Source organism: Oryctolagus cuniculus, chromosome 2, assembly GCF_964237555.1.
Source record: "Oryctolagus cuniculus chromosome 2, mOryCun1.1, whole genome shotgun sequence".
Taxonomy (NCBI): domain Eukaryota; kingdom Metazoa; phylum Chordata; class Mammalia; order Lagomorpha; family Leporidae; genus Oryctolagus; species Oryctolagus cuniculus.
Window position 1 is genome coordinate 148,507,236 of NC_091433.1, and position 20,005 is coordinate 148,527,240.

The 20,005-nt window shown below is 43.0% G+C and overlaps 1 protein-coding gene across 7 annotated transcripts in view; it reads right to left on the reverse strand.

Annotated features, from left to right (window-relative positions):
* The window catches only part of ACYP2 (acylphosphatase 2), a 355,520-nt gene that overhangs the window by 114,583 nt on the left and 220,932 nt on the right, over positions 1 to 20,005 (reverse strand). Inside the window, exon 8 of one of the 7 annotated variants that reach the window (XM_070069129.1) lies at positions 4,525 to 4,568. The exons of the other annotated variants lie outside the window; for them this stretch is intronic. Coding sequence (XP_069925230.1) covers positions 4,529 to 4,568 — 40 coding nt within the window. The 3' untranslated portion in view covers positions 4,525 to 4,528. The remainder of the gene's footprint in view (positions 1 to 4,524; positions 4,569 to 20,005) is intronic. 7 annotated transcript variants of the gene reach the window in all.

Below are 20,005 nucleotides of genomic sequence, written 5' to 3' on the forward strand. Positions count from 1 at the left end.
TCAGGCCATTCACGTTCAATGTGACTAATGATAAGTGGTAACTTTGCCCTGCCATTTGCCAAAGATAAGTTCTAATATATGCTTTGAATTCCCTGTGATCTTTTGCTGTGAGCTTTCCTTCCTTTACCTTCTTTCATATTGATGACCGTGTTTCTGTGTTTCTGTGTGTAACACATCTTTAAGCATCTTTTGCAGGGCTGGACGAGTGGCGACAAATTCTTTCAATTTCTGTTTGCTATGAAAAGTCTTTATTTCACCTTCATTCACAAATGATAGCTTTGCAGGATATAATATTCTGGGCTGGCAGTTTTTCTCTCTTAGTACCTGGGCTATATCTCGCCATTCCCTCCTAGCTTGTAGAGTTTCTGATGAGAAGTCAGCTGTGAGTCTGATTGGAGATCCTCTGAGAGTAATCTGACGTTTCTCTCTTGCACATTTTAGGATCTTTTCTTTATGTTTCACTGTGGAGAGTTTAATTACAACGTGTCGTGGTGAGGATCTCTTTTGGTCGTGTTTATTAGGGGTTCTGTGAGCTTCCTGTACTAGGATTTCTCTGTCCTTCTCCAAACCTGGGAAAATCTGGTAATATCTCACTAAAAAGGCCTTCTAATCCTTTCTCCCTCTCCATGCCTTCAGGAACTCCTAGAACCCGAATGTTGGGTTTTTTAATCGTATCCTGAAGATTCCCGACAATATGTTTTAGATTTCTAATTTCCTCTTCTTTTCTTTGGTCTGACTGTATCCTTTCCTGTTCTCTGTCTTCTAAGTCCGATATTCTCTCTTCTGCTTCACCCATTCTGTTTGTAAGGCTCTCTATTGTGTTTTTCATTTGATCTATTTAATTCTTCACTTCAGTCATTATCACAGTTTCCTGTTGTACTAGTTGTTTCATTTCATTTTGATTCCTCCTTAATATTTCATTTTCACGAGAGAGATTTTCTATCTTGTCCATTAAGGATTTCTGTAGTTCAAGAATTTGTTTTTGAGAACTTCTTAATGTTCTTATCAATTTTTTGAGATCTGCTTCTTGCATTTCTTCTATCTCATCATCTTCATAATCTTGAATTGGGGTGTCTTTTTCATTTGAGGGCGTCATGCTGGCTTCCTTGTTTTTATTACCTCGGTTTTTGCGTTTGTTATTTGGCATATTGGAGATATTTGGTTTCTTCACTGTGGTGCTTTTTCTTGTTATACTATGACTCTAGATTAAGTGGACTATCTGTTTTTGATGGAGCATTAGGGCTTGAGATGGGTGTGGCCTGAGAGCTCTGTTTGGTGTGCCAAAGGTGACACTCCCAGGTTAGGCGTGGTAAATCTCTCTCTCTCTCTCTCTCTTTTTTTGATTCAAAAGGGAAGTAATTCCACACAGCTGAACGAAGTTGGAGGTAGTTAGCAGGCAAATGATATACCCACAGGAGCCAGAGATCGGAAGCTCTTTCCCAAGGACCACACAGGGAATCTGTTCTGCCCTCAGAGTGGGCTCAAATTCTCCTTCAGTCTCCCACTGGGTTGCCCAAGTTACGGAATTGTAGCGTCTCTGGAGAGTGCTCACGTGAATTCCGTGAGTTCTCTCCCCCACCGTCTCTTTTTTCACAGTCTCAGTTCAGTAGCATCACAAATTTACTAGGTCCTAATCTCCTGTTAATTCGCACCGCCCAGAGTCAGGTTTTTCTGCTAGGCTCAGGGCCAGTGCAGACCTGAGGTCGCTCTGCTTATGACGTATGTCCAAGATGGCGCCTGCTCTTTGTCTTGCTCGCCCTTGAGAGGTGAGCGGAGAGAGAGAAACCCGTGTCCGTACCAGTCACCTTTTTTTTTTCTCTCTCTCTCTCTCTTCCAGTTAGCCTGGTGAACTTCCCCCCCCCCCCGGGTGGGTCGTTCCCTCTAGTCTCCTCTCTCCGCTTGCCTGCCGGTGTCTCGGGCTATTGAGGTGCAGCTCACCTCGCGTTCCAGCGCTGGTGTGTTGAGTCTGCCGCTGGTGTCCCGAACTGTGGGCTCCCACGCTCTCCACGCAGGTCCGCTGTGAATCACGCGTTCCGGAAGAGTTTCTTCTGCTGTTTCCTCCCCTACTCTTCCTTGAACCTGCAGTATCTCCACTTTTATTAAACTATCTCTCCCCGGACTATCAGTGTGTTCCCTTCCTATTCCGCCATCTTGCCTCCTCCGGCACAGTTTTGAGATCTTTTCTTTTTGAAACCTGGTGACAGCAGCTGAAGTCATTAATAACCTCTTGTTTACTGTAAAAGGCATCATCAGAAAGGAAAACAGGCCGAGAGGCTATAATGAGGTAGCAACTAATCTGCAAAATTCCTCTCTCTCCTACCACTTTTCTCCTCTGAAGATCTGAAAAAAGATGTAAGTGGAAATCAGTTGAGGTGACATGTAAACCTTGCAACATACAAGGCCCATGAGCTACAAACTGTAAGCATAGGCTCTAAGAGATTACTGAGGTTCAATTTCCCCCATCTTCTCTTCCCTCCTCTCTCAACTGCGTACTCCAGATGTGGAAGCTAAGTTTGTCTCCCTGTCATGGGTTACACACACTGTTGTGAAACATCAGTCGGCATGGTTGAGGATTTAGGGAGAAGAAAGAAATTCTGCCCAGGCCATCACTTCAGCTGTTAACAAATGTGTTCACAAACACTGTGATCACACTAAAATCTTCAATTTCAAAAGCTTTGTTCAAAGCACCAGACTTTTGTGTTAGCCCTTTGCAAACATTTATGTATATATCTTTAATGACCATGGTTAGAGGGAATATGAATTCTTAAGACCAATACTCCAATTAGAACAGGAAAAGAAACCCACAATTTTAAAGAAAAGCAAGCCTCTCAAAAGAGGAGAAATAAAATTAGAAATGTATTAGGGAATGAAAAGCTGTTTTTAACTCGTTTCCTAAGAAACCAAAAATAGAACTGACAAGTACAACTTTCAGAGAAGCTTAGATAAACTCACTCTATTATTAAATTTTCCAGTTCAAAATTTTTAGAATCACTAATTTGAGGGATGAAAAAGCTCTCACATGAAAAAATTAAGTTTCTCTAGTTATTTTTGTTTAGGATGCTTCTTCTAGTGAAAACTGAACTTCACGAACAAAGAAAATGCCAGAGTAACTTTTGAATAGGTTAATAATGTATCTAGCAACCAACATCACACTGTAATGCTGATAAATCTACAAATGATACCAAAATAGGCATCATAATAAATTCATGGACATGGCAGCTTTTGTGCAGCTAAATTTACTTAATAAAAAAGATGCATATTCAGTCACCAGGAATTACAACACTTGTAGACAGGTAACAATTCATTCTTTGACATATTCATTTACTCTATCACATATATCTAGTACTGAGAGGAAGCATGGGATTGAGCTCCTGTACTTATTTTTCTGGGTAGTTTTACAGGCTTGAAGGAAAGAGCAGTTGTGAAGGAAGCCCAGCAGGAATCTTTGGGAATGCACAATCAACTAAGAATCTAACGCTCAGACTTGTACACTTCTATCATTACCCTATAGGAAGAAAGGCAATCGAAGAAGAATCATGAGAGAAATGCCCACTTAAGGTATTGGCTCAGGCCAGGGCTGTGGTACAGTAAGTTAAGCCTCTGCCTGCAGCCCCAGTACCCCATAACGGTACCAGTTTGTGACACGGCTGGCTCCTCTTTGATCCAGCTCTGTCTAAGTCCTGGGAAAGCAGTGGAAGATGGCCCAAGTGCGTGCACCCCTGCAACCGTGTGGGAGACTTGGAAGAAGCTCTAGGCTCCTGGCTTCAGATTGGCCCAGCTCTAGCCATTAAGGCCATTTGGGAGTGAACCAGCACATGGAAGATCTTTCTCTGTCTCTCCTTCTTTGTCTGTAACTGTACCTCTCAAATAATCTTTCAAAAAAATTTTTAAAAAAGGTATTGGCACAAGATCAGTCACTTACACACAGAAGGCACATGCAGAGTAGGCAGCTCAAAGCCTATGAAATAAACAGCCTTCCAAATCATCTTGCTAGCTTCCCAATATAACCATCTGCTCCAGTAAATGAATGAGATAGGTCCTAGCATTCCTACTCCCACCCCCACCCCTGCCTTCAAATGACCAGGATGGAGCTGCACCTCTTAGCTGCAGTGAGGAAGTGACTATCAGGCAATGAAGAGTTACTAAATTCTGCAGGGCAGAAACAAGATATTAGGAGACCCTCGTCCCACCTGTGATTGCATAACTAACTTTCCATTCCAGGGCCTTTCCTTCTCAAATTCTCTATTTTTTGTGAAACCAAGTCATGCTCCCTATCCTCAAGATTTTTCATAGTCTACTTGGAGATCTGAACATTTTTACCACCACCCGAGGGATTATGTCTATTCTGTGATACCAATTATTCTAATAAATTATTTGGTAACAAGATTTGGGATAAAAATTTTCTTATTGCCTAAAATTGGCATTAAGTATCACTAAGTACCACCAATTTTTCAAAGGAGAAAAACAACTGGAGTCAGAGTCTTCTTAGGAATTTCATAGGAGGATGAGCAGCAGCTGTATTACCTTCCTAGGCTTCAGGCGTGGGGAACTTCAGGCCAATCAGCCATCTAAGATGTAGGAAAACATTTAGATTGGCCCTGCCATAGCCACTACAGGTCAACTCAAAATTCAATACATCTGTAGCAAGCTGATTTTTTTTAAGATTTATCTTATTTATTTGAAAGATTTACACAGAGAGGTAAAGACAGAGAGAGAGGTCTTCCATCCGCTGGTTCACTCTCCAAATGGCCACAATGACCTGAGCTGACACTGTCCAAAACCAGGATAGTCTTCTTGCAGGTCTCCCACGTGGGTGCAGTGGCCCAAGGACCATCTTCTGCTGCTTTCCCAGGAACAGTAGCAGGGAGCTGGATCGGAAATGGAGCAGCCGAGATTCAAACTGGTGCCCAAATGGGATGCTGGTACCGCAGGCTAGGCTTTAACTCTCTCTGCCACAGTGCCAGCCCCAGCAGGCTGATTTTTTAAGTTGATGATTTGTACTGCCCACTAGTGATGTTATAAATATCCAAATGGTCCTTAGCAGAACAAGGTTCCCCATTCTTGCTTTAGGTAAGTATGAAGAAGGGGAGGAAAGTTAAGACCTAGCCAAGAGTGTGGGATTTCAGGCAAACAATATGAAACCGTCTACTCCCTTTTTCAGAAAATGTTCCAGGAGAGTTTATCTTGTAACACTATACTCACGGGGGCCCAGACCACCACAAACAAGAAAAGCTGCAAGACACCAGTGTGAGTCATTTCTGACCATAGGGAGATGTATGGGGTTTGCACAGGGAGGATTCCCACTTTTCTACAACCTGGCCGTATACTGCAAGCAGGAAGGGCCTTGCTTAGGCGCTCCTTTTCTATACCATGGACAATCCTTTAGCCCTTGCTACAAAAGCCCTAGCAAACTGCTTCTCCAAGAGGCAGTTTTCTTTAAGGAACTATATCTTCCCAATGTCTCCTTGTCACAGGTAAAAATTTTCCTCTAAGCAAATCATTCTTAAAGCTAATTATTTGATGACACTCCAAGTGAATGGATTCCCGTGTCTGCTAACAATGCACACCCACAAAGGCATCTTGTAAGTACCATGTTCTTGAAGAATATACCACCTTAATTAGAAGTGAACACAACTGGGGCTGGTGTTGTGGAATAGCAGGTTAAGCCGCTGCCTGCAGCACCAGCATCCCATTCCAGCAACAGGTTCAAATCCTGGCTGTTCTACTTCCAATCCAGCTCTCTGTTAATGCATGTGGGAAAGCAGCGGAGGATGGCCCAATTGCTTGAGCCCCTGCACCCATATGGGAGACCTGGAAGAAATGCCTGGCTTCAGCCCTGACCACTGGGTAGTGAACCAGCAGATGGAAGATCTCTCTCTCCCCTCACTGTGACTCTGCCTTTTAAATAAATAAAAAAAGAAGTGAATACAACTTATACAGTTGTAAAAATATTTTTGAAAAAAGGGCTGATTCATTAAGGCAGAAGTCATATACAAACATTCTAGAGAAATGAGGGAGGGAAATAATAGTGCAAATGGTACAAGACTGCTTTCATTTCTTCTATCATAATAAGAAGTCAGTAGATTTCCTCTATCATAATAGAAACTCACCAGATAGTATGTAAAATGAATGATTTAAGATACATATCAGTTATTTTTAAATTGGGAGGAATACCCAAAGAAATCACTAAAATAATTGTTGAGGAGTAGAATGGGACAGGTTTCAAGCAAAATGGTTGCTTTTTTTATATATATAGCACTAGACTTGTTATAAATATGCAAGTATTATTTTATTAACTTATAGCAATACAAGGAACTATTATCCTACAGAGAAAAACCTGTTTTTTTATGAACCTTTCCTGTGTGCTGTTTTTTAAAATGTTGGCTAAAATAACATGGATGCATCCTACAGGTTCAGGGCTGTTTATCAAGTGTGCTGCAGGGGAGGGGGGAGTCAAATAAAGGTGAGAATATGTGTGTTTGTCTACAGATCAGAAGTTAAGATCAAGGGGGCTGAAGGGAGGTTCTCATGGACTCGCTGCAAATGTCACAGATAAAAAACAGATCTAACAAAGAAGAAATAATATATAGGGACACAAGAACTCAAGAACACAATGGCCAGTTGTTGTTGGCATAATGTTACTAAGTATGTTAATTGGTTCTGGAAAAATTCAGTGCTAAAATTATAGACTGGAGTCATCAAAACAACTTTTAATGTCTCGTAAACAGCTTCCATCCTGGAGGCAGGGGGAGCAATAGTAAGAATGAGCATGACATAATTTAGAAAAATTACCACTTAATCTGGTTCAGGAATGAAAATAATTCCTGACTTTTTAAATTTTTTTTAATTTTTTTTTATGTTTTGACAGGCAGAGTGGACAGTGAGAGAAAGAGACAGAGAGAAAGGTCTTCCTTTGCCGTTGGTTCACCCTTCAATGGCCGCCACGGCCGGTGCACCGCGGTGATCCGAAGCCAGGAGCCAGGGGCTTCTCCTGGACTCCCATGCGGGTGCAGGGCCCAAGGACTTGGGCCATCCTCCACTGCCTTCCCAGGCCACAGCAGAGAGCTGGCCTGGAAGAGGAGCAACCGGGACAGAATCCGGCGCCCCAACCGGGACTAGAACCCAGTGTGCCGGCGCCGCAGGCAGAGGATTAGCCTATTGAGCTGCAGTGCTGGCCTCCTAACTGACTTTTATAGCAGCAAAACCACATTTTACAAATCCCATAGTTTAATGGAATGGACACTGGTGCCAAAATCTAAGCTTGGATTCACTCACCAGTGTTTCCCCTGAGTTGCCCTGTTACATCCCATTTAAGTGAAAGCTCGTGCTAAAGAACTCCACTGCTTTCATTCTCGGCTATACTGAAAATGGCAATACTTAATATATTTTATTTCTAATAGTTACAGACACAGCCAAGGTACAATTAAAGTTTTATCTATAATAATACATCCTCTACAGTACTAGTGGTTTATCAACCATTTCACTTTTCCCCAAGAGATACTTTTTATTCCCTTGCACAGCTCTTCCTCTTTATTTTTAGTTTAATTCAATGATTATCACCAAAAGTATGCTAAAATAACTCTGCAGATACCTGGCAATAATTAACTCTACTACACCTGTCTAAATATTATCCTGGTACTGTATCTAAAATTACATTTAAATGCTTTCCTTGGTAATATCGAATTACTTTCTATGATTATTCATACTGCTTTTTTCTTTCATTCTTTTCATCCTTTCATTTGGACATTCTGATGTAGCAGATTTGACACATGGTTTCTGTCTGGGGGATGTCCTGATGAAGTCAACAAGCACAGTGGACATTTTGATAAAACACCCTCGAAACGTCATCATCAAAGTACAGAAAAGGGCTGATGGTTAAGCTGTTGCTTGAGATACCACCCTCCTGTATCAGAGAGCTGGTTCAAGTCCTGGCTGTTCAAGTTCCTAAAGCTTGCTGCTAATGCGCTTGGGAAGGCAGTGGAAAGTGGCACAAGTACCTAGGCACCTGCTACCCATGTAGGAGACCAGGATGCAGTTCCTGGCTCCCGGCTTTGGCCTGGCCCAGGTCTGATTGTTTGGGGCCATTTACGAAGTGAATCAGCAGGTGGAAGATATCTCTCTCTCTCTCTCTCTCTCATTGTTTGGGGCCATTTACGGAGTGAATCAGCAGGTGGAAGATCTCTCTCTCTCTCTCTCTCTCTCTCTCTCCTTCCCCACCTCCCATATTGTTTTGCCTTTCAAATAAACACATAAATCTTTTAAAAATACATATACAAAAACAAATTTTTAAAGATTTTTATTTATTTATTTGAGAGGTAGAGTTACAGACAGTGAGAGGGTGAGACAGAGAGAAAGGTCTTCCCTCCATTGGTTCACTTCCCAGATGGCCGCAATGGCCGGAGTTGTGCCAATTCGAAGCCAGGAGCCAGGAGCCTCTTCCAGGTCTCCCACATGGGTGCAGGATCCTAAGGACCTGGGCCATCTTCTACTGCTTTCCCAGGCCACAGCAGAGAGCTGGATTGGAAGAGGAGCAGCAGGGACTGGAACCGGCGCCCATATGGGATGCTGGTGCCTCAGACGGAGGATTAACCCACTGCGCCACAGCGCCGGCCCTAAAACCACGTGACTGCAAACAATTTTTTTTTTTTTTACAGGTAGAGTTAGACGGTGAGAGAGACAAAGACAGAGATAAAGATCTTCCTTCCATTGGTTTCCTCCCCAAATGGCTGCTACCACTGGTGCTGTGCTAATCCGAAGCCAGGAGCCAGGTGCCTCCTCTTGGTCTCCCATACGGGTGCAGGGCTCAAGCACTTGGGCCATCCTCCACTGCCCTCCCGGGCCACAGCAGAGAGCTGGACTGGAAGAGGAGCAACTGGGACTAGAATCCGGCGTCCATATGGGATGCTGGTGCTGCAGGCAGAGGATTAACCAAGTGAGCCATGGCGCTGCCCCAGAAAAACAATTTATTTAATACTTGGGGTAGGAGGATGGAATGGGGTGAGGCTCTGAGATGGCTTGGGATTCAGGAACTGGTTGAAGGCTTCTGATTTACATATTAGGTGATAATTTGTTAAAGTTGGCTTGTTATCTAGAATTTACAAAAATAGTCTGATTCAGGGTTGGCATTGTGGCATAGTGGATTAAGCTGCTGTATACAATGCTGGTATCCTATACAGGCACCAGTTCATGTCCCAGCTGCTCAATTTCTGATCTGGCTTCCTGCTAAGATGCCTGGCAAAGCAGCGGGAGATGGCCCAAGTGCTTGGGCCTCTGCACCCACATGGGAGATCTGGAAGAAGCTCCTGGCTCCTGGCTTCAGTCCAGCCCTGCCTGGAAAATGAATCAGCAGAAGGAAGATTTTTCTCTTTGTCTCTCCCTCTCTTGCTTTCAAATAAATAAGTAATCTTTAAAAAAAAAAAAAAAAAAAAAAAAAAAAAAAAATTTCAGACTCAAAATAACTATATCAGTATGAACTGATGAAAGATCACTTAGCCAATACACCCACACATGTCTGACTCTTTTTCGGTACTTCCTATCCAATTATCTTCCCACTGGATTACTCTTTATGACAGTCTAAAACATTTTTTTTGACAGGCAGAGTTAGACAGTGAGAGAGAGACAGAGAGAAAGGCCTTCCTTCTGTTGTTTCACTCCCTTAATGGCTGCCATGGCCGGTGCTGCACTGATCTGAAGCCAGGAGCCAGGTGCTTCCTACTGGTCTCCCATGAGGGTGCAGGGCCCAAGCACTTGGGCCATCCTCTACTGCCTTCCCAGGCCACAGCAGAAAGCTGGACTGGAAGAGGAGCAACTAGGACAGGACCGGTGCCCCAACCGGAACTAGAACCCAGGGTGCCGGCGCTGCAGGTGGAGGACCAGCCAAGTGAGCCACGGCGCCGACCCAGTCTAAAACATTTTAAGTAAAACAGACATCACTACATTTTACCCAAATAGTTCAGTTTATAGCAATAAAGACATTTCCTCAAATACCTATCATGTGGCTATCACATCTAGAAAATTTAACACTAAATCCTTAATGTTCTTTAATACCCAGGTTATATTCTAATATCTCCAACAGTCCCTCCCCCAAGTGCCTTTTACAGTTTATTTGCCATATCAGGAGGAAAAATGAGTACCTATATTTGTTATAGAAAAATAATACAACCATGAAATCTAGATATGGGTGCTATTACATCATTTTTCTATGTATTTAAAATTTGTATACATGTAGATTAGTTGTAGATGTAGAAGCAGAAGGAAGTTTCTAGAGTATGCTACTGGCTCTGTCCTGTTCTACATTGTAACAATGAAACAAAAATGACATCTATCAAATTTCTCAGTTGATTAGCTGGAGAGGATAATGACTGTGTTAGATAACTCAATCAAGATCCAAAAGTGTTTTGACAAACTTAATATAACAGGGACTGGTGAGGAAATGAGCAGTAAGACTCATTAAATGTATTTTCAGATTATCTTTTAGAAGTACTTGTATTTTTATGTTTAGTTAAGGGTTGGAGCAAAAATCACAGAACAGTGGACACAATAATGAGGAAGGATACTTACAGTTTTTGTGATGGCAAGATCAAATGGAATTGTCTGAAACATTACAAACACAAAACCAAAAATAGGGTCCTTAACAACAAGGGTTGCTGACCTCCAGGCCAGTGAGCTGCATCTGCCAGCTTTGTCAGATGGGCATTACCAGGGGATTAGAATGGTAAAAGTTAAACTAGGAAGTGGCAGGGGGGTAGTATGAATTGTGAAGGGAACAAAGCCAAGTTGCCATAAAAATCTTGAACTAAGTTTCTGCATAGGAAAACTTCAAGGCTTTAACTAGGTAGACTAACGATCTTGCCAGCAAGAAAATGAGTGGGATTCTAGTAACCAGTTCAGGTACATGGTCTGATCCACAATCAAAAATTACCTAGTCCTGAGTTCAGCAGATTTCACAAGGACAGAAAGTGTCAGCCAAATTGGAGATACAGAGGCCACCACTACAGCACTACAGCAGGCTACAGCAGGTTAAGACGCTGCCTACCATGCTGGCATCCCATTTTCACACTAGTTCATGTCCTGGCTGCTCCACTTCTGATACAGCTTCCTGTTGATGGCCTGGGAAAAGCAGCAAAGGACAGCCCAAGTGTTTGGGCTCCTGCCACCCACATGGGAGACTCAATGAAGCTCCGGACTTCAGGCTGGTTCAGCCCTGGCCATTGTGGTCATTTAGGAAGTGAACGAGAGGATGGAAAATTTCTCTGTGTCTCTCCCTGTCTGTAACTGACTTTCAAATACATAAATAAATCTTTTTTAAAAATGGAAACACAGATGTGATCTGAGCAATAAAATCTTATAGCATAACAGATAGGGGGAAAATGATAAAGTCCTTCCTACATCTACCAACTATTTGGGATCAAATCCCCCATTTCTTGCTTCATCCTTTACATATTTTCTGTGATTACCTGCCCATTTCCCCCCAATTTCTTGAAGGCACTCCTTATTTTACTCCTTTCTCCCAATATTATGGCTGACACATAGGAGATATCTTACAAATATTCACGGAATTAGTGAATGAATGCCTACTCAAACATTCAGGTAATAGTCAAATGCATTTGCTATGCTGTATCAAAGACTACATAGCTCTCTGGGTGCTCTCAAGGGAACATTAGGGACAAAAGAAATCCACACACTTCAGTCTCCTTGCTGTCAATTATCAAGGATACATCACATATGGACGGTAAATTAAGCCTGGCAGCTCAATCCACTCTAAGTCTGGCCCTAGCTCACTTTTATAACCTCTCCTAGACAAGTCAAACACCACGTAGTATGAACTACTCCCCTGTTACATCCTTGGTTCATACTAGAGGCTACACCTTGGCCCATGCCAGCTCTTTTATGGGGTACCATTCACCTCCCCTCTTCTCTGAATATTCAAATTCTACTCACTTCCTGAAGCTAAAGCCAGATTCCATATTATTAGCTTCCTCAGCCATTAGCTATTCTTTGGTTTTGTGAGGTTCTACCACACTTTACAGAATATTTTACTTACTTGATGAATATTTGCTATATTTTCCTCAAGTAAATTGTAATCTTCCTGTAATAACAAGGACTTTATCATTTTCCCCTAAATTATAATGTCTCACATGGCAGTTATTTGATAAACAATAAGCAATCAATATACAATTCAAATCTTATGAACTATTTTTTGTCTGAAATTATTTTGTCTTAAAGTATCTTCAAACTTCAGGGTTTTCTCCCTGGTTATATGATGCATGAATGAATTCATTTCTCAATTTAAAAAACCATGCAATCCTTAAGTGTATCCACTGCTGATTATATTAGAGGATCTCAGAGACTGAGTCTGCCAAACAATACCCTCTTGTAGTATCGCTTAAGGGTGAGTCACCTTAAAGCAGACAAGAGAACATTATGTTTCAGAAATACATGTTTTTCACTGAGTGTGACTGAAAAGGGAAAACTCACTGACTTTAAGAATACTAAACCAAGAGCCAGCACGGTGGCATACGGGTAAAGCCACTGCCTGCAGTGCCAGCATCCCATATGGGCGTCGGTTTTAGTCCCAGCTGCTCCACTTCTGATCCAGCTCTCTGCTATGGCCTGGAAAAGCAGCAAGATGGCACAAATCCTTGGGCCCCTGCACCCACGTGGGAGACCTGGAAGAAGCTCCTGGCTTTGGCTTGGCACAGCTCCGGCTGTTGTGGCCAATTGAGGAATGAACCAGCAGATGGAAGACCTCCCCTCCCCCCCCCCCCCCCGCCGTGTCTCTCTCTCTCTCTCTCTCTCTCTCTCTCTCTCTCTCTCTCTGCCTCTCCTTCTCTCTGTGTCTAACTCTGACTTTCAAATAAATAGGTAAATCTTTAAAAAATACTAAACCAAAAGTTAGTCATAAATCTTAGCTAATTTTTATACATGAGCATGGGTATAATCTTATTGTGTGCTATTTGGCTGGTGACTATCTTGACTCCTAAAAATGTGATCCATGAACAAGGACAACTCACATTACTTCATTACTTGGGACTTGTTAGATTTGATGCATGTCGAGCTCCACCTGAAACTTAGTGAATGAGAATTCTGCCCTTTAAGAAAATACTTCGTGATTTGAGAAAAGCCCTAAACTAACCCAAATGGGTAAAACTGACAGCACAGAAGGCATTTTTTTTTTTTTTTGACAGGCAGAGTGGACAGTGAGAGAGAGAGACAGAGAGAAAGGTCTTCCTTTTTGCCGTTGGTTCACCCTCCAATGGCCACCGCGGCTGGCACGCTGTGGCTGGCACACCGCGCTGATCCGAAGCCAGGAGCCAGGTGCTTCTCCTGGTCTCCATGCAGGTGCAGGGCCCAAGCACCTGGGCCATCCTCCACTGCACTCCCTGGCCACAGCAGAGAGCTGGCCTGGAAGAGGGGCAGCCGGGACAGAATCCGGCGCCCTGACCGGGACTAGAACGCGGTGTGCCGGCGCCACTAGGCGGAGGATTAGCCTAGTGAGCCGCGGCGCCAGCCCAGAAGGCATTTTCAATACAGGTTCCAGGGAATACTTGGATTTTTATCCTTTCAAAATAACCTATGACAGTAAATCCAAACAGATTATTGAATCCCACTCCCAAGTTTTGTTTCTGGTTCAGTAGCTCTGTGTAGGAGAGGACTGATAAGCTGCATTTCTAATAAACTTACAGGTGATGCCAACCGTAATGCTGCTGGCCTAGAACCACATCACCTAGAACCATACACCACATCATCATACCATCTAAAATAACAAAAGGGGCTGGTGTTGTAGCCTAGCCAGTTAAGCCACTACCCACAACACTGGTGCTCCATATTCCATATGGATGTCAGTCTGAGTCCTGGCTGCGCCTGGAAAAGCAGCAGAAGACGGCTCAAGATGACCTTGCCACTCACATGTGAGAACTGGAAGAAGCTCCTGGCTCCTGGTTTCCACCTGGCCCAGCCCGAGAGAGTGGTCATTTGAGGAGTGAACCAGCAGATTAAATGTTTCTCTCTCTGTCTCGCCCTCTCTAATTCTGCCTTTCAAATAAAAAATAAATAAATCTTTAAGTAAAGTAACATGCCTCCATATATACTCCCAACAGAAAGAAGAATGCTGAATTAGTAAAAAGGAAAGGAAATGGCAGCAAACAGTTTCTTCATATTCCAAGAAGGTAGCTGTTAATACTCCTCTGCATACAATAGTGTAAAAATAGCTGAAGGAATTACTATAGCAACAGCTGTATTGTCAGGAGGACATTCTCTACTGGCATCATTCATAAAGCGATACACATAGAAATTTATAGAATTTTATAGAAATTCTATTTCAACATTGAGACATCAGAAACAATAAGCACGGGAAACCTATCCTGTTTGTTAAATATTATTAAAAAAAAAGAATAAAATTTAAGGTGTTTGAAAATGACTCAGAGGCCCAGATTTGGATTTGGCCCAATAATATGAAAAAAAAATACAAGTTTTTATATGGTTCTGAAGCAAGAAAAGGAGAGCTGAGAAGTGTTAAGAATACTTACTATAAATTGTAAGTTGTTTTGTTTAAAAAAAAAATCCCCAAATATCTCCCTTTTAAAAACAGACTCAAAATTATAGTTAGAAAAACCAAAGAGCTCCACCTAGAGTTTGAAAAAAAATGGCTCTTACTACTTATTCACACACAAATAAATTACTATTTGCCTGTATCTTATCTATATTGTTGTCATTAATATTGAAATATTTTTACAAAGTCTTTACAGAAGTCATAAGTTTCTAAAAAGTGAAATACTGCTAACAAAAGAGAACTTAATTTTTTTATAACGCTGTCTGTAATCTATTTTTCTTCTAAAAATTTGGCAATTACATTTGTCACTATGAATGATTACCTTAAGGAAAATTAATAAAAAATTGAGATAGTGTTTAAAGCATCTTGGACAAGACAGTTTAAAAGAATGACTTTAGCGATGCAGTTCTTACCTGAACTTGCTGTATGACTTTGAGCAACTCCTCTTTTAGAATTCAGCTTTCTCATCTGTAGGAGTTACACAAACTCAGTGGTTCTCAGACCTGGCTGCACACTGGGACCACCTGAGAGTACTGGAAATACATTGACTCCTGGGCCCCCACCCCAGAGATTTTGATTTAGTTGTTCTGCCAGGAGGTATAGTGGCCTTGTAAAAACTCGCCAGGTAATTCTAACACATAGATTGAATCATCTATCCCCAAATCGTCTTTCACCTTAAATATCTGAATGGTTCTTAAGCTTTAGTGTAGTGCAAAGTCACCTTGACAGCTTATTTTTATTTGAAGATTTATATATTTATTTGAAAGGCAGAGATACAGAGAGAGGAAGGAAGGAGGGAGGGAGGGAGGGAGAGAGAGAATCCTCCATCTGCTGATTCACTCCCCAAATGGCCATAATGGCCAGGGCTTGGTCAGGCCAAAGCCAGGAGCCAGGAGCTTCTTCTGGATCTCCCATGCAGGTGCAGGGGCCCAAGCACTTGGGCCAACTTCCACTGCCTTCCCAGGTGCATTAGCAGGGAGCTGGATCGGAAGTGAAGCAGCCAGGACTCCAACTGGCTCCCATATGGGATGCCGGCACTACAGGCAGGCTTAACCTTCTATGCCACAGTGCTGTCCCCACCTTGAGGACTTATTAAAACACAGGTTGTGGGACCCTACTCTTAGAGCTTGAGGTTCAGTAGGACAAAGGTGGAACCTAAGAATCTGCATGTCTAACAAGTCACCAGGTAATATTGATGCTACTGACCCAGGTCATACTTTCAGAATCACTGTTATAGATGATTTTAAAATTACATTTTCCCAATTTCCCAAGTGATTCTTACTCTCCTGTATTGAACTACAGTAGGATGTAGTTAATAGTCTCCCTGATTGCAATCTCTCTCCTTCCACACTACCAATAGAGTTAATATCCTAATCCACAAATTCTACTGTCACTGTCTTGAAGCTTTTCAATGACTTCCCACTGCTGACAGAAGAAAGGACAAATTAACATGCAAGGCTTTCCACAGTTGGCCCCAATCTGCCTTTCCAGTCTCAATTTCTGACAGTCCTTGTTGTCTGTGCTCCAGTCACTTGTCCCCACATGCACTGTGGATGCTCTTTCAGCGCTGTGTTGTCTACCTGATAGTCTCTTCTCCTGGAATGTTCCTGTTCCACCTTTTCTTTCTGAAATATTTGTCACCATTTGTTCAGTTCAGCAGATAGTGTGCTAGGCAATGGGAACTGAAAGAAGAGCACACAAGGACGCCCAATGAGCTTATAGTCTTGAGAGGTGTGGTAGACACTGTGGACTGGTGCATCTGACACCATCTTACTATTTCTCTCCAACCACTCCCTTCCTTATCAGTGGCTGGAAAAGCTAACTCACCTAGGGATGGGCAATGGCACATATGGGCAAGTATGCCACAGGCTTCTGGGAGTCGGATTTCCAGAGTAAAAGGAACAGGCCCACGGCCATCCCTTCCTTCAGCCTGCAGTGAGGTGTGATGCTTGAGGTGGGGACGGCCATCTTAGAAACACAAGAAAAAATACAAAGGAAGTCGTATAGACACAGTCCTGACACTGATGATCAGCTTAACAAGGGCCAATGGCCTCCAGTCTCTAATACATTAGAGAATAAATTCCCATTTATTGGAGCCACCTGTTCACCAAATTTTCTGTAACTTACAGCTGAAAGCACAAAGTGGAGGTGAGTTAGACAATTGTTTCCTGACAGTGGTGCTAAGCGATGTAAAGAAACAGAGCATGCAGTAAGAGCCTATAACAGGGTGAGCAGGGGACAATCAGCAAGACTTGGAGATAAGATTCAGCAAAGACCGAAAGTCCTAGGGAGGGAATGAGAAGCAGGGTGGAAAGGCCAGCAAGAAGAGTAAAAAGAGGCTGGAAGAACAGAAGAGGCATGTCCTGCACCCGACAAGGGGCGTACTCCTTCCATGTGCACTCCCAAATCCCGCTCAGCACCCACAGCTTCCATCCTGTGATCTGACTCGTTTATTTCATCTCAAACTGCCTGGACTATTCACAATAGCTTTCATCAGTTTTATATCCCCTATACCTAGCAGAGGGACATCAAAAGGCACACAAATGTTTGCTGTATTAAAAAAAAAATGACCATGACAAAATATTTCCACAACTAAAAAGTATTCCAAAAAGTCCTAACTCCATAAGGGAGCTGATTTGTGACTATTTTTCAGGTCCAATTCTGCAACTGAGTCCCAACACTTCCCAGATGTGCCACCTTCACTTGAATAAACAAGATGCCTATTCCAATAGAAACTTACTGGGTTAAAACAGGCAATCTCTCATGAATTTTCCAGCTCTACAATTTCTTGGTTTTGAGTGGGTTCTTTTGTTTGTTTGTTTTTAAATCACAGGAAACTTGGGTTTAGATGAAGGTACAACCAAAAGCAATTTTGTTAAAAACTGCAACATAGTTCTGGGAGAATACCAAACCAACAGTTTAGTCATCTGACTCCAGCCCCGCAAAAGAGAAAAATAGAAAGTTGTATTACGGGGACCAATGTTGTGGCACAGTGGGTTAAGCTGCTGCTTGTGACACCAACATCCCATTTCAGAACGCAGGCTCGGGTTTGACCATTCCACTTCCAATCTAGCTACCTGCTGGTGCACCTAGGAAGGGAGCAGACAGATACTGAGCATCCATACTGGAGACCTGGATGGAGTTGCTGGTTCCTGGCTTCAGCCTGGACTAGACCGGGCCACTGCTGCCATGTAGGGAGTGAACCAGAGACTAGAAGATCTATCTGACTCTCTATGTCACTCTGCCTTTCTAAAGTGTGTGTGTGTGTGTGTGTGTGTGTATATACACACACACACAAAGTTGTATTTTGCATCAAAGTATTATCCATTTTTGTTTTCAATCAGCAGGTTTATGAGTGATTTTTGTTCGATTTCCATTTAGTTTTTAATTTTTTTAATTCATTTAAGAGACAGGGAAAATGTTTAATTTCCATTTTGTTTTAGAATTGGCTTGACTCACTTAAATTACCCAAATCAATACTTCTTTTAACTTATAAGAGTACAGGGCCGATGCTGTGGCTCACTTGGTTAATCCTCCACCTGCGGCGCCGGCATCCCATATGGGTGCCGGGTTCTAGTCCCGGTTGCTCCTCTTCCAGTCCAGCTCTCTGCTGTGGCCCCAGAGGGCAGTGGAGGATGGCCCAAGTGCTTGGGCCCCTGCACCTGTGTGGGGGACCAGGAGGAAGCGCCTGGCTCCTGGCTTCAGATCGGTGTCGCTCCAGCCATAGCGGCCATTTGGGGGGTGAACCAATGGAAGGAGGACCTTTCTCTCTGTCTCCCTCTCTCTCACTGTCTAACTCTACATGTCAAAAAAGAAAAAAAAAAAGTACATAGCGGGGCTGGCGTAAAGCCACTGCTTGTAGTGGGTAAAGCCACCGCCTGTAGGGCCAGCATCCCGTGTGGGCGCCAGTTTAAGTCCCAGCTACTCCACTTCCCATCCAGCTCCTGCTATGGCCTGACAAAGCAGTGGAATATGGCCCAAGTGCTTGGGCCCCACGCCCAAGTGGGAGACCCAGAAGAAGCTCCAGGCTCCTGGCTTTGGATCAGCTCAGCTCCATTTAAGGAGTGAACCAGAGAATGGAAGAGCTGTCTCTCCCCCTGCCTCTGCCTCTCTGTAACTCTGCCTTTTAAATAAATAAATAAATAAATAGGAAGGAAGGAAGGAAGGAAGGAAGGAAGGAAGGAAGGAAGGAAGGAAGAGAAAGAAACTGAAATGTCACCTACAAAAAACATTAAAAAAAAAAAAAAAAAGAGGACATAGGAGAACAAAACTTCCTGGGACCATGAATCCTTAGTTTATTCCGTTTTCATTTGCAAAATGCTTCATAATTTTTATAAGCAAAAATGAAACCCTTGTTTAAACTTACAATGCACACAGCCTTTGACCCACATCTCGGAATGAATATTTCAAAATTATCAGGAAATGTACACATACAATGTCAGTGGTATGATGGGGGAGGTTACCAGGCACAGTATTTTACGGATTAGAATTGCTGGCACATTGTCAGATCAAAAAGAAAAACTCTTAGTTGGTTTTCCTGTTTTCTGGTTCCCTATACACAATGCACCCTATTACCTGCATCAGGCAGATGTTTCCTCCACTTGCCCAGGAGCCTCTCTTCTGTGTAACTCTGACTTTCAAATTAATAAATATATCTTTTTTAAAAAAGAAGACTTACTGCTATCTAAAAATATCTAGTTTAGGGGCTGGCATAATGGTGCAGTGGCGTGAGTGACCACCTGTATTACTGGCATCCGATATTAGGGCATCATATGTTGGGGTGCTTGTTTGCTTGGCTGCTCCACTTCTTTTATTTTTTAAAGATTTATTTTATTCATTTGAAAGACAGAGTTACAGAGAGGTAGAGACAGAGAGAGAGGTGTTCCATCTGCTGGTTCACTCCCCAGATGGCCACAACGGCCAGAGCTGTGCCAATCTGAAGCCAGAAGCCAGGAGCTTCTCCCAGATCTCCCATGTGGGTGCAGGGGCCCAAGGACCGGGGCCATCCTCTACTACTTTCCCAGGCCATAGCAGAGAGCTGAATCATAAGAGGAGCAGCTGGGACTAGAACCAGCGTCCATATGGGATGCTGGCACCTCAGGCCAAGACTTTAACCTGCTGCGCCACAGTGCTGGCCCCTCGCTGCTTCACTGCTAATCCCTGCTAATGCACTTGGAGGGCATTCAAAGATGGTCCAAGGACCTGGGCGCCTACCAGATGGAGCTCCAGGCTCCTGGCTACAGCCTGGCCCAGCTCTACCCATTACAGCTATTTGGGAAGTGAACCAGAGGATAGAGTCTCTCTATGTCTTTCCTTCCCCCACCCTCTGCTTTTCAAGTAAATAAATCTTTCTTTAAAAATTAGTTTTGGGAGGCTGGCATTGTGGCACAGAAGGTAAAGCTGTGGTTAGCAACACCAACATCTGGTTCATGTCCCAGCTGCTCCCTTTCCCAT